The 12,468-nt window shown below is 39.1% G+C and overlaps 1 protein-coding gene across 1 annotated transcript in view; it reads right to left on the minus strand.

Annotated features, from left to right (window-relative positions):
• Positions 1 to 5,091: 5,091 nt before the first annotated feature.
• Positions 5,092 to 12,468, minus strand: part of USP6NL (USP6 N-terminal like) — a 173,990-nt gene continuing 166,613 nt past the window's right edge. The window contains exon 15 of the mRNA XM_084888480.1: positions 5,092 to 8,470. Within this exon, the coding sequence (XP_084744606.1) occupies positions 7,071 to 8,470 (1,400 nt within the window). The 3' untranslated portion in view covers positions 5,092 to 7,070. The remainder of the gene's footprint in view (positions 8,471 to 12,468) is intronic.

Consider the following 12,468-nt stretch of genomic DNA (forward strand, 5'->3'; position numbering starts at 1 on the left):
ACTTCACACAAATTAATTCATTTAATCTTCACAACTTTCTGAAATAAAAATACTACCGTCTGTCTCCCTTTTATAGTGGAGGAAAGGGATCAAAACGTAAGCTCCTTGACGACAGGGATTTTGCTGTCCCTTTACATCTCAATTTCACCAGGACCAAAGATAGAGGCTGGCCCATCAATGCAACGTTCAAACAGGAGTCTGACTCCAGAGCTGTCCTCTATCACTGGACATTTACATATTGTGGAACCAGCCCATGACTGCTCCCCCGAGTTCTTCATGCACTCCTTTCCCTCTGGCACCTCTTAAATGCCGGAGCTCCCCTAAGCTTTCCCTTCTTCAGCTCGCTCCTCTTCTCCCTCAACAAGTACTCTCTCATGGCTTTGCCTCCTACATGCTGGCAAACCTTTCTGGAGTTTCCAGCTGCCTGTCAGACAGACAACTTCTGTCAATAACCTAGTCCTCAAATTCTACATGTCAAAACGTGTCATCTCCTCACTAAACCTACACCTGCTCCTTCCCCTGAATTCCAGAGGGTGACCCTATGGCAACCCAACGTGAGAATCGTACAAATCAACCTGGACCCTTCCTCTCCCCTCAACAGTACAGATTAATGTTTGAGCACACTGGCTCCAAAGAAAACAATTCCATTCACAGAGCAAGGAAAATAAAATACTCAGAAATAATTTCAACAAGATGTGCAAGACATATACTAGAACTACAAAACACTGCTGAGATAAATTAAATAAAAATACATGGAAAGATATACTTATGGACCGAAAGACTCGTATTTTTTAAGATGACAATTTTTCCAAAACTGATCTGTAGATTTAAGTCAATACCTATCGAAATCTCAGCATTTCCCCCCAGAAATTGATACGCAGATTCTAAAATTTACATAAAAATGCAAAGAACCCAATAGCCAAAACAATTTGGGGAAAAAAAATAAGTTGGAGGATATGTACTTTAAGGGAAAGTGTAGTCTTTTAACACAGGATGCTGAGATGACTGATACCCACATGAATTTAGACCCTTACCTCCCACCATATACAAAAATTAATCTCATAGGCTGAAATGTAAGAGCTAACTGTATAAAAGTTCCATAATAAAACAGAAAAAATCCTTTGGGTCCTTGGGTTAGGAGAGAAACAACACTAAAAGCATGATCCATAAAGTAAAAAATTGAAAAATTTGACTTCATTAAAATTAAAAACATTTGTGCCTTAAAAGGCACCATTAAGAAATTGAAAATACAAGTCACAGATTAGCAGAAAATATTTGCAAATCATGACTTAGAAAGGACTTGTATTCAGAATACAGTAAAAATTCTTACTATGACATAAGAAAAAACACAATTTTAAGTGAGCAAAAGATTTGAACAGACATTTCACCAAAGATATATAAATAGCCCATGAGCATGTGAAAGGATTGGTTGAGATCATTAGTTATTAGAGAAATACACATTAAAGCCACAATGATATATCATTTTATACTTACTGGGATGGCTATAATAAAAAAAATACAGATAAAAAGACTTGAACACAAATGGTCACAGCGTGCCGACAGTCCACATGTCTACCAGCTGGTGAGTGAACACGCACATTGTGATACAGCCACACAATGGAATACGATTCAACAAAAAAGGAAAGCACTGATACATGCTACACATGGACAAGCCTTAAAAACATTTGTAAATATGAAAGATGCAAAAATAAACCGCACATTATCTGATTCCATGTTTATGAAATGTCCAGAAAAAGTGAATCTGAAAGATAAAGTGGATTGGTGGTTGCCTGAGGCTGGGGACAGAAATGGAGCCGGAGTGCAAATGGGCCTGAAGTATCTTTTTGAGGGGATGGAAATGTTCTAAAATTGGGCACAACTCTGTAAATTTACTAAAAAGTCATTGACATGTACACTTAAATGGGTAAAACGTTATGCCTCCTATAATCTTTATAGGGAGGTGTGTGTGGGAGGAGTGTTAGGAGGGGACGGATGCCAGGCTCTAGATTCAGATCACTTGGATTCAAGTTCTGGCTGTTACCTACCACTGTGTCACTAAGTTACTTCAACTCATTTGTGTCTTAGTTTTCTCATCTGCTCACTGTGAATTACAGCAGCACATACGCCATAGAGTTGTTGGAAGAATTAAATGAGTTAATATGGGTAAAATGCTTAAGCAAGGACCAGACACGTAGTAAGTATTCAATATCACTAGCTACTTTTCTTATGATTATGATGACGACATTTCAAGCAGTTATCAAGTTTTGCCCATTTTACTTAGTAATTAGTTCCCAAGTTAATCACCTTTTTTTTGGAACTTCTTCCTTGGCCTTCAGCTCCTACCACCTTTAGTTCCTCTAGGCTTGTTCCCTCCCAGCTAGCCTCCAGCGACTTCTAGGGGCCACCCAGGTAATGCAAACATGCTAGGGAAAAAGCTGCCTCCAGGACCAAGTTCAATGACAAAGGCCGTCCAAAATCTGTTCTTTCTGTGGAACCCCACACCCACACATCGAAGTGGCAAACTTTCCCCCACAGACCCTGCAGGTGCTCATGCTACCCTGGGGAAAAATGCCGCCTTCCCTCGCTGTTTCCTGTCCTCTCAAGAATCCTCTCAGGCTCAGCTGAGGCAACTCCCCCACAAGCTTCCCCAATCCTTTTGGTGGGTGGCCTTCTGTGCCTGTAAGAATCACCTGTGCGGGTCTCCAACACTGACTGGAGACACGGATTATAAAACACGTCTCTGATATTGAAATATGAGTCCTTAGGACAGCTAGTCCACTGTGCTCAATGAAGTGTTGACTGGTAAAGTGACTAAGAAGCATTTTCTCAGCCCCTCACATAGAGAAATGCATGCAGGCTTCCAGACAACGTTGACCTTTGTTTTAGCATGTCACTTAACAAAAACGAGAGGTTGTCTAGGGAAATGGAAATCTTAACAAGGCACTAGCTATTTTGTACAATGGTTGCCAGCCCTGGTGAGAGACATTACAGTCATGCTACTTTCCATCGGAAGACATTCATACCTTCCACCACTGTCAGTTCATCAAAACTTACAGATTCCTGATAATGTTCATCTTCCCAGTGGAATTTTTGCTAACTTACTCAAACCGACTTGTTAAAAAAAATTTTGAGACAACTCCTAGTGAGAATATAAGACGATCAACGTTAGTGGGATTTTTGGAAATAGCTTAACTGACAGAAGGGAGGAAAATATAATTACCAGATACCGGGGATCCACCCCAGCTATTCTGGTTTAAGGGGCGGAGGGTAGGAACCAAGGAGATTTTTTAAAAGTTCCCCTGAAAATTCTAAAGAGCAACAGGGGTCAAGACCCACTCTGATGAAATCTAAAATTTGCTCCTTTCTCAGTGTTTTTATCTATACAATGGTGACACCTATCCTTAGATTTATGGTTAATTGAAACTCTTTCTGAAGGTACAAATCATAAATACATTTTAAATAGAATCCTTCTTCCTAATCACAATCCCTTGATTATAAAAGTAAAGTTTGACTTATTAAAATCACCTTGTCCATAAGCATTAATATCCATATTAGAAATGGACATTTACAATCCATTAAAGGACAATTAAAACAAAACCAGATTTCAAAACCATAGTCTTAGCCCACACTTAAGTGCATACTAAAATAAACTGCGAGTATAAAAGATAATTGAGAGCACTAATATTTCCATAAAATTAAGGTTGGGTCTGCTGTAAATAAGTCCCTATTTCTGGACATGGCATATTTTGCTCTAATCATGAAAATAAAAGAGATCTCAGCAAAGTATTGAGGAGGTATTGTTTTTGTGCCTGAATTAAAATATGTCCTGAGAGAGAGATCTTCAGATAACTGTAGGCATGAAACTCAATTTTAAAGTTATACTAAGTATGACATAAAATCTTCTTAAAATGAAAAATGTTAAAGCAACCCTTTTGTAAATATCCAGGACATGCTACCCCAAAATATGCCACTTTGGCACGAGAAAGGTTTTGAGCTGAAGGCATTTGAGATCCCGAAATCCCTTATCTACCTATAGCAGAAACCTCCCCAAAGAACTCAACAGTCATAAATCCCCTCCCTGGGCAATTCTCATCCCTCTGGCACCCCACCCAGACTTGTCACAAACTATCATATCTCTTGTTTATTTCCAAAAGGTCTATTTATTTTCCCAAAAGTCATTTACTTTTCCACGAGTGCCTTCCTCCCTTTCCCTTCTCCGCTAAGTGAGGTACCTAGACCCACACCTGCCCTTCTTAGAAACTCATCCCTGGATCCTCCCATTTTAGTGCAGGATGCAGATGTCAATAAACTTGTTTTTCTCTTGTTCACCTGTCTTTTGCCAGCCCAATTAACAGGGCCTGGCCAGAGAACCTAGAAAGGTAGGCAGAAAAATATTCTTTTCCTACCCTACAATTGATATCTAATTTTACATATATTTCCCAACTTAAAAAAAACTATTAAAAAATATAAGCATTGGAAAGAGTCAAAGTTTAACAACCCTCTGAGACTCAGGGTCTAGTTTCTTTAACCTTTCAAACTAAATATTAAGAAAATAAAAACTATCCCAAAGTGCTTAGTGTTTTAGTCAAAACTACTATGAAGACTTTAGCAAAACATTTACACCAAGTACATGCAGTAACAGAGTAAAATCAGCCTCGACACCATAAAAATTCTTACCAAATATGCTTTTCATAAATATATTTTAACCCACTTTACCAATATTATTTCACATTTTATCATTACTTCATTATTTATGTTTAGTGAAAGATAAATCTGAAAGCGTGAAATTGTATGGTGGCAAGACAGCTTCAAATTAAATTTTCCTACTTAAAAAGCTACCATAGCTATACATTATAATGGGGAAGACTAGAAATAATACCTTATTGCTATTAATAATGACAGAATACATAAAGGAAAGATTCTGTAATTCTAAACACAGTACTACTGGAAATTAATATGCATATAACATTGAACTTGAGTATGCAAAGCCATGTCTGCAAACATTGGCAGTGTCTACTCAATTAGAAGAGAGTTAGCTTTAGAAGGCTCAGGGATGCAGCACTTCTGCCATATGAAAAAAAGCACATAAAAGACACAAAACAAAATATATGTATTACTTTTAGCATGTTAAAAACAATCACATCAAAAAAAGTATACAGATAAAAAATGTCATAGATGACATAAGAAAATAGTGTGTGTATACATATTTTGCATACATACATATATATATATAAATCTACAGTTATTTACCACTGTTGATATATAGATTTTGGAGCTCAAATGCTGTTATCATGAACTAAATTGTACAGCTTGATTTATTACAAGTCACAGAATCATGGTTTAAAAATTAGAATTAATGTCTTTTGCTACATTTTTATATACATTTATGTCTAAGCTTCACATAATCTGAATCGAGAGCCCAGTAATGTCAGGAGTTCGTCTGAGCTTCTGTGTAGTGCTCACCTGCTAATACACTGCATTTATTTAGTCATTTAATAACATTATTACCAAAGCAATTAAAGTTACATTAGACTCATTATATACATAAAAATTGTTACATTCACTAGCTAAACAAATGTTACTTTCATTTTAAAAGACATACTTCTGTACCTTGAAAGCTTAAAGCCACAACTTACAACTTACAACGAGAAGAACCCTCAATGTTAGGTTTTCCACTCTATTGTTCAAATGCAAGCCAAATAATGTTGAAAACAAGCTCTCCAATTAAACACAAAGTCCTATTTTCTTGGCATGCTCCAAACTTGGTCAGTGTTTTGGTAACTGTAGTGTAAATAGAATATTTTAAAAGACACTGCTAATTTTTTTTTTTTTTTTAACATAGACCTAAATTTTTGTCCCTGAAAAGTATTTTTGAAATTATGAAAATCACACTATTAAAAAAAGAAAAGGGAATAATTCAGATCATTTTTACAATTTTACATGCTGGTAATTTAATGGCCTAAGTGGCCGTGGCAAAATCCATTGACTACGTTCTTGAAAGAAGAGTGCCAGGACAAAGATCATGTAAAGAACCACCCAGCCCTTTGCAGTGAGGCCCTGCAGGATATGAGGGGCAGAAGCAACCATCTTGCTAATCCTGCTTTCAAAGGAATTTCTGGGAGTGCGTTCTGCTGCCCCAGGGGAACTTGCCTCCTCTCCGTCTGGCACCCACAGGAGCTGCAGCCTGGGCCACAGCATTGCCTTCATATCTGGCAGGAACATTCTGCTCTACTCTTTGCAAAAAGGCCAGGCCAAGGGCACAGAGGCAGTAACAGGTCTCGGTGCCCAGGGATACACTGAGCCTGCACCTCTGGACACATGGATACCTGCACCTGTGGCCTTCAACTTACTTTCACTGCCACAAATTTTAAGCACCATTAAGTGGTTAGACTTTCTCTCCAATGTCTTTAATTTTCAGGTTGAAAGAAAATGGCAACACAAAATGAGTATCCTGTGAGAACTGAATTAATCACCTCATTGCAAACCCTTAAGTCAATTTAGGATCTGTGTTAAAAATATGAGGGGGTGGGGGAATTTGACTAAAAGACCTGTTAAAGAAAGAAAGGAAAATAAATTATTCCATGGATCTAGGTTAAAGCAGGTTTTTTAATGTTTCATTAGTTCTGTGTTGAAGTGTGTATGTATAGATGTCTATGTCTACTTAAAGACACATACTCTAGAGCCTTAAAAATGTCTAGTATTCATAGACAGCTTTTCAGTGCTTTGTAACATTACTCAAAGTAAAATGGACTAATAGGGTAAAAGTGTTTAGGTTTTGAGAAGTTATAAATGGAACTGAGTAATAAATTTATTTTGTATGCATCCCTAAATGCTATTGCTATGTTTCCACGGTAAATTAATAGATTCAGTGATGATGCAATTAAAATGCTCATCTTAAGCAGCATCTACGTGGGGATGAAAACACTCCCATCTATTCTTATTACTAACATACATGAGAAATTGTGCGAATTGTTTACAATGGTATAAAATACTGCTTTGGCAATTACAAACATAGCAATATAGATTCTGGGAGATTTCTATTCTCATCTTCAGCAAGTATAGATGAATTCTCACAGCAATACCGATTCTTGAATAGAAAGTCCATCCCGGTTTTTGTAGTGATACGCTGGAGCCGAGGGCCCTGAATACTGATACCCAGAGGAGCCGGTGTCTTCTAAAGCCGGGGAAGTTCTATGCCGCACTGGCCCGTCCACGGAAACTGGGGGGAGGCTCTGGTCCTGAAAGGGTACATGCTGAAAGGCAGAATATTTTGCTAAATTGCTCAAGTGCCTACGGTTAGCTTCCCGAGTCCATGACTGCTCAGGCATCTCAGGTCTGAATGTGTAACTGACTTCGGACCATTTTCTGTTATCTGGCAAATAATCCACTGGAGGAATGATGAATTTTCCATTCTTTGGTGACCCTGAATATCTCCCAGCACCAATATCAATGGGAAGAACTTCTATGCGACTAGATGGTAGGACAAGAGGAGCTGGACGGCTGTGAGATTTCTCTGGAGAAACATGGATGGAAAGAGTGGGATCATGAGGCCTCCTGGAAGGATTCATTTGAGCCCCGTGGCCAAACTGTGGAGACACAAAGCTGCTGTTAGTGGTGGGGACGTGCTTTGGAGAATTTCCGTGGTAAATAGGGGGATTGCTGTAAGATGGGGGGTGCACGGGCCCCCGATCTTCTCCATCTAGCTGAGCTGGATATTTTGCATAACTTAGAGGCTGCATTTTAAAAGTAAACTTGTTTGGTACTTTTGATGGACTAGAAGTTGGCTCAGGATGCTTTCTCGGACTGTGCGTGTAAACAATATTCCTTGGACTCTGAGAATAAGCCCTTTCTAGTGCCTCTTCAACAGACGGGCCATTTTCGTTTTCAGGTACATTATCATACTGTGACGCAGTCGAGCCCCGTTTCCCTTCATCAGCATCCCAGACCTTCATCTTCTGCCTTGCATTTGACACCCGAGGGTCAGCAGAACTCGGGATGGTGACTGTAAGGGTGGGGTGTGCGAATCGACTTTTGCCTTCGGTGGTGTATCTGGCAGTTCTTTCAATAGCTGAAACATCTGATGGTTTATTCCATTTGGGCACAAATTCCTTCCTCATATTTGAAAGAGCATTGCTATTTTGGTTAGCAGATGCATGGTCATATTGCCTAACACTGTCTTGTGGACCCGATGAAGGTTTTCTTTGAAAGTCTGCTTCATCTTTAAGCTTTTTACTGTCCTCCTCCACTGATGCCCGGCTTGGCTGCCTCGCTCTTTCTGGTGTACCAATTCTGCCTTGCTGGTGAGGGGACTGCTCGGGCTTTTTGTGAGGTGATGAGCCACTCTCTCTTCTGATCTTATGGGGACTTGATCTGCCAACACTTTGTCCATTGCTCAGGAGACTAATGCCAGTAGACTGAGGTTCAGGTGGAAGTTGTCCCAAAGGTTTCTTTGGAAATTCATCCTCTTTACCTAAAAGAAAGATATATTTATGAGTAACATTAATACATGAGTAAACAGTACCAAATATAAGAACCATGCTATGAATAACTGTATACTTTTCATATGTGCACTCATACACATACACACAGAATTATAGTTACAAGAGATGCACTTTTTAGAGAGACTGATCGTAAAACACACCAAAATTCAAAATCTATTGTAGTAAGATTAGGCAATGTGCAGGTGGGAATATTTTATAACCTTATGTGTAACACATGATTCTTATATTTTGTTAAGACCTACTGTTACATGCTTTTTTTTTTTTTTTTTTTAAGAATGCAAGGCTGATAGTCTCATTTCTATTCTTAAAACAATCCTGCTGTTCAGTGTCTTACCATCACCTTCACTTTAACTTACCTCAACTTAATATAGGTTTGAAATCTCAGTAAAACTTTTCTTATTAACTTCAAGCAGATCTGCCAAATTTAACAGCCAATTGTGATCTAAAGTTGTCCACAGTTTATTATTAAGCACCTTTCACCATATTACTGCAAAAAAGAAATAGTACTCTCTATTTTAAAGCTAATATTCTAAGAGGATCCTATTTTATAGGGGGGGAAAAGGAGGAAATCACGTTGGGTACTTTTAGTTTTATATTTTACTAGGTCCCTCAGCCTGGCCCACACCCTCTTGCAGTCCGGGAGGAAGCCGGCATTTGGACGTCCTTAGCGCTGCGGCACAGGCAGGGGAGGCTCCCACTCGCTCCCCTGTGCTTGCCAGCTCTGAGCCTGGCTCAGGGCTTCTGGCTGAGCAGTGCTCCCGCTGTGGGAGTGAACTGGCCACCAGGGGGCAGCTCCTGCATTGAGTGTTGAGTGTCTGCCCCTTGGTGGTCAGTGCACAACAGAGTGACTGGTTGTTCCCGTTTGGTCGATTTGCATATTATCCTTTTATTATATAGGATTTTATTTTGTAGATAATATTCTTAAACCCAGTTCTGGTTTCTCTCAGTGCTCTCCTTCCTCAAAGCTGCAGCCTTCTGTGTTGCTGATGATGACAGTGATGCCAGAAATTCTCCATCAACTTGAGCTTCAGGTTGAATTTATGTAGGAACTTCTCAAAGTCACCTGCAACTTCTTAAGGTTTCTTGGTAGCCTTTGTTGGACTCTAGCAAACTCTTTGTCTATTCTTTCCTGCTGCTATTTTAGGAGTTGATTAGTTCTGTGCTTATCCCAGTCTCGCTGTGACCTCTTCTGTAAACCCTTGGTTATAAGATCTCTCTTCCGCTAGTCTTCAGTTGATTATTCAGGATGATTGCTCTATATTTCAATTTTACTTCCAGTTTGATCCTGGAAGAAGATGAGTGTAGCTTCCATCTACTCTGCCACCATCTTGCATTGAGAGTTTTATGTTTTAAATAACTAACATTAGAAATGAATGAGGAATTAAAGGAAGGTGCAATAAACTTGCCATTTAGCAGACACGATGTAAACATGATCTATTACAATATCAACATTCAATAAGTATCATCTTGAAAAAAACCACTTGTAAAAATTCCATGATTTAAGATAAGTTTTTCACCAATTATTGCAAAATATATTTTCCCTTGAAAACAAGTTGCTGCTCACTTCAAATATCCACTTGTTGTCCATCCATCTAACAAATATTTATTGAGTTAGCTCTGCTTTGGGATTGTCCTAAGCAATGGATAGATTAGTAGTGAGCAGACAGATCCAGTCTTTGTTTTCATGTAGTTCATTTCTTGATGAGAACAATTTTGTTATTTAGCCACATATCTTAATTTTCTTTAAGACATTTGAAAAAAAAAATTCAATGATCTTTCCTTTGGGAGGGGGTGGGGGGTACAGAGAATGTGAAGAAACAATATCCTTTAAATAGAAAAGCTGACAGAATCAATTAAGCTAAAAATAATCTTTGTGCTCTTCTAATTTAGTGGTTTTTAAGAAACAGACTTTTTTCAAACCAAACTTCATATGAAACCCCAGCATTTAAAGGAAATATAAGTAACACTGCTCCAGTTGGAGTGGAGGGGCTCAGGCGCCTCCCCTCACCCTCTTTCCCACTTCCCTCAGCGGGGCAGCTTCTCAGAGATTTCCACCCTGCCTGCGTTTTATAGACAGGAAAGCAGTCTCAGAGAAGCCAAGGGATCCTTAGTGGCAGGAACAGAATGAGAACCAGGACCCAGCATTCTCATTCCGGGTCAGTGTTTTCTCCCACACTGCCATGTTCATGAAATTCCAGAGAAACTTTGGAATGGTTTTAACCAAATTTAACTTTACTTTCACAATATTTGTGCAAGCTCTTTATTTTATGCATGTGAAAGCGCACAAAGTATTAGAATCGGGAATGGTTTGTTTCATTCATTCACTCATTCAACGAATAGCTATAGAGCAACTACTATGGGCCAGGCACACTGGTTGCTGGTGATGCACAAACAAAACAACAGGGTGAAGCCCTGTCCTGCGGAGCTGCTGAGCTAGTTGTGCAGGGCTGTGAGAGCAGCACCAGGACAAGGTGAGCACAGAGATTTGGGTGTGGCGGGGCAGAGCAGGGAGGAGTCCTGGCAGGTGCCCTGTGCCAGGTGGCAAATGGCTGGGGACAAGGTCGGAGGAATGGAAGAGTCACATCACACAGGGCTTTGAAGACCACAGAAAGAACTCTGGATTTTTTCTTTTTTCTTTTTCTGAGTTTACTATAAACTACTGAAGGCTTTTCAGCAGGCGAGTAACATGATCTGATGTCAATCTTATAAAGTTCACTTTGAAAGGTGAGTTGGATTTAGATTGTATAATAATTAATGACAATAACATTAATAGCTAACACTCATTGAGCCCTTATATATCAACACTGCTCAAAAGCTATACATGCAGTATCAGCCATAGGCATATAACATAGCTCACTACTGCTGTTCTCATTTTGTAGATGAGAAAACTGAGGCAGCGTGACCTTGCCCAAGGGCTCATAGCTTGCTAGTGACAGATGGAGAATTCAAACCCAGAGCTGATTCCAGAGCCTCCTCTCTTTACACTAAGTGTGAGGGAGACAGTGAGGTGAGGTCGCGCTAGGATATGCTTTAAGGCAGAGCACAGACACTTGGTCTGTGTGACCCGTGAGTGATGAGTGGGGTGAGGTATGGTGCCTGATTTAAAGACAGTTAATAGCTCGGTCGGTGTGGCTCAGTGGGTGAACATCTACCTATAAACCAGGAGGTGAGGGCACACGCAGGCTCAATCCCTACAGGGGGCGTGCAGGAGGCAGCCAATCAATGATTCTCTCTCATCATTGATGTTTCTCTCTTTTCCTCTCCCTTTCTCTCTGAATCTATAAAATATATTAAAAAAAAAAAAAAAAAAAAAAAAAAAAAAAAAAAGGAAAGAAAGAAAGAAAGAAAAAGAAAGAAAGAAAAGAAAAAAGACAGCAACAACAGACAGGTACTACTCAGAAACAGTAGGCATACCAAATTGTTCTGTGTCTTTTCATAATGAAGACATTTTATGACACATGACAAATGATTACAAGTGATAGCTTGAATTTTAAAATCCTTGTCACTGGGAAAAGTTTCCTTTGTTCATGAATGCTGCATGTAAAATAACCCAAAGAATTTCAGTTCAGCTCTGACTAGTCTCAGAGGAAATACTGGAATCAGGGCAAGAGAGTTGACTCAAAGGCAGCCAAGTCAAGAACTTTTACAAGAAGTTATTCAGTCTCTTTGGTTAAAAACTAACAATAAAAATTAAATCTATTTAGTGTCCCCAAAATGTTTTTATCAGCTCAACAAATAATGATTCATTAGTTCCAAATAAAATTCCTTCCTCCCTACAGGCAACTGACCCCAACAAACACAAATTATCAAGAAGATATAAAGACCCATGTAATAGAAAAACTGAATCTATGAAATTTCGTTTAGTCCTGACTCTGATCATTTTCTAAGGGCATGCAACTCAGTTATGTGACTGGCTGCATCGATGGCTGGCTGATATTCCTTCAGATAATAATATCAGTCAATCAAC

Source organism: Pipistrellus hanaki, assembly GCF_964339955.1.
Source record: "Pipistrellus hanaki genome assembly, chromosome: 1".
Taxonomy (NCBI): Eukaryota; Metazoa; Chordata; class Mammalia; order Chiroptera; family Vespertilionidae; genus Pipistrellus; species Pipistrellus hanaki.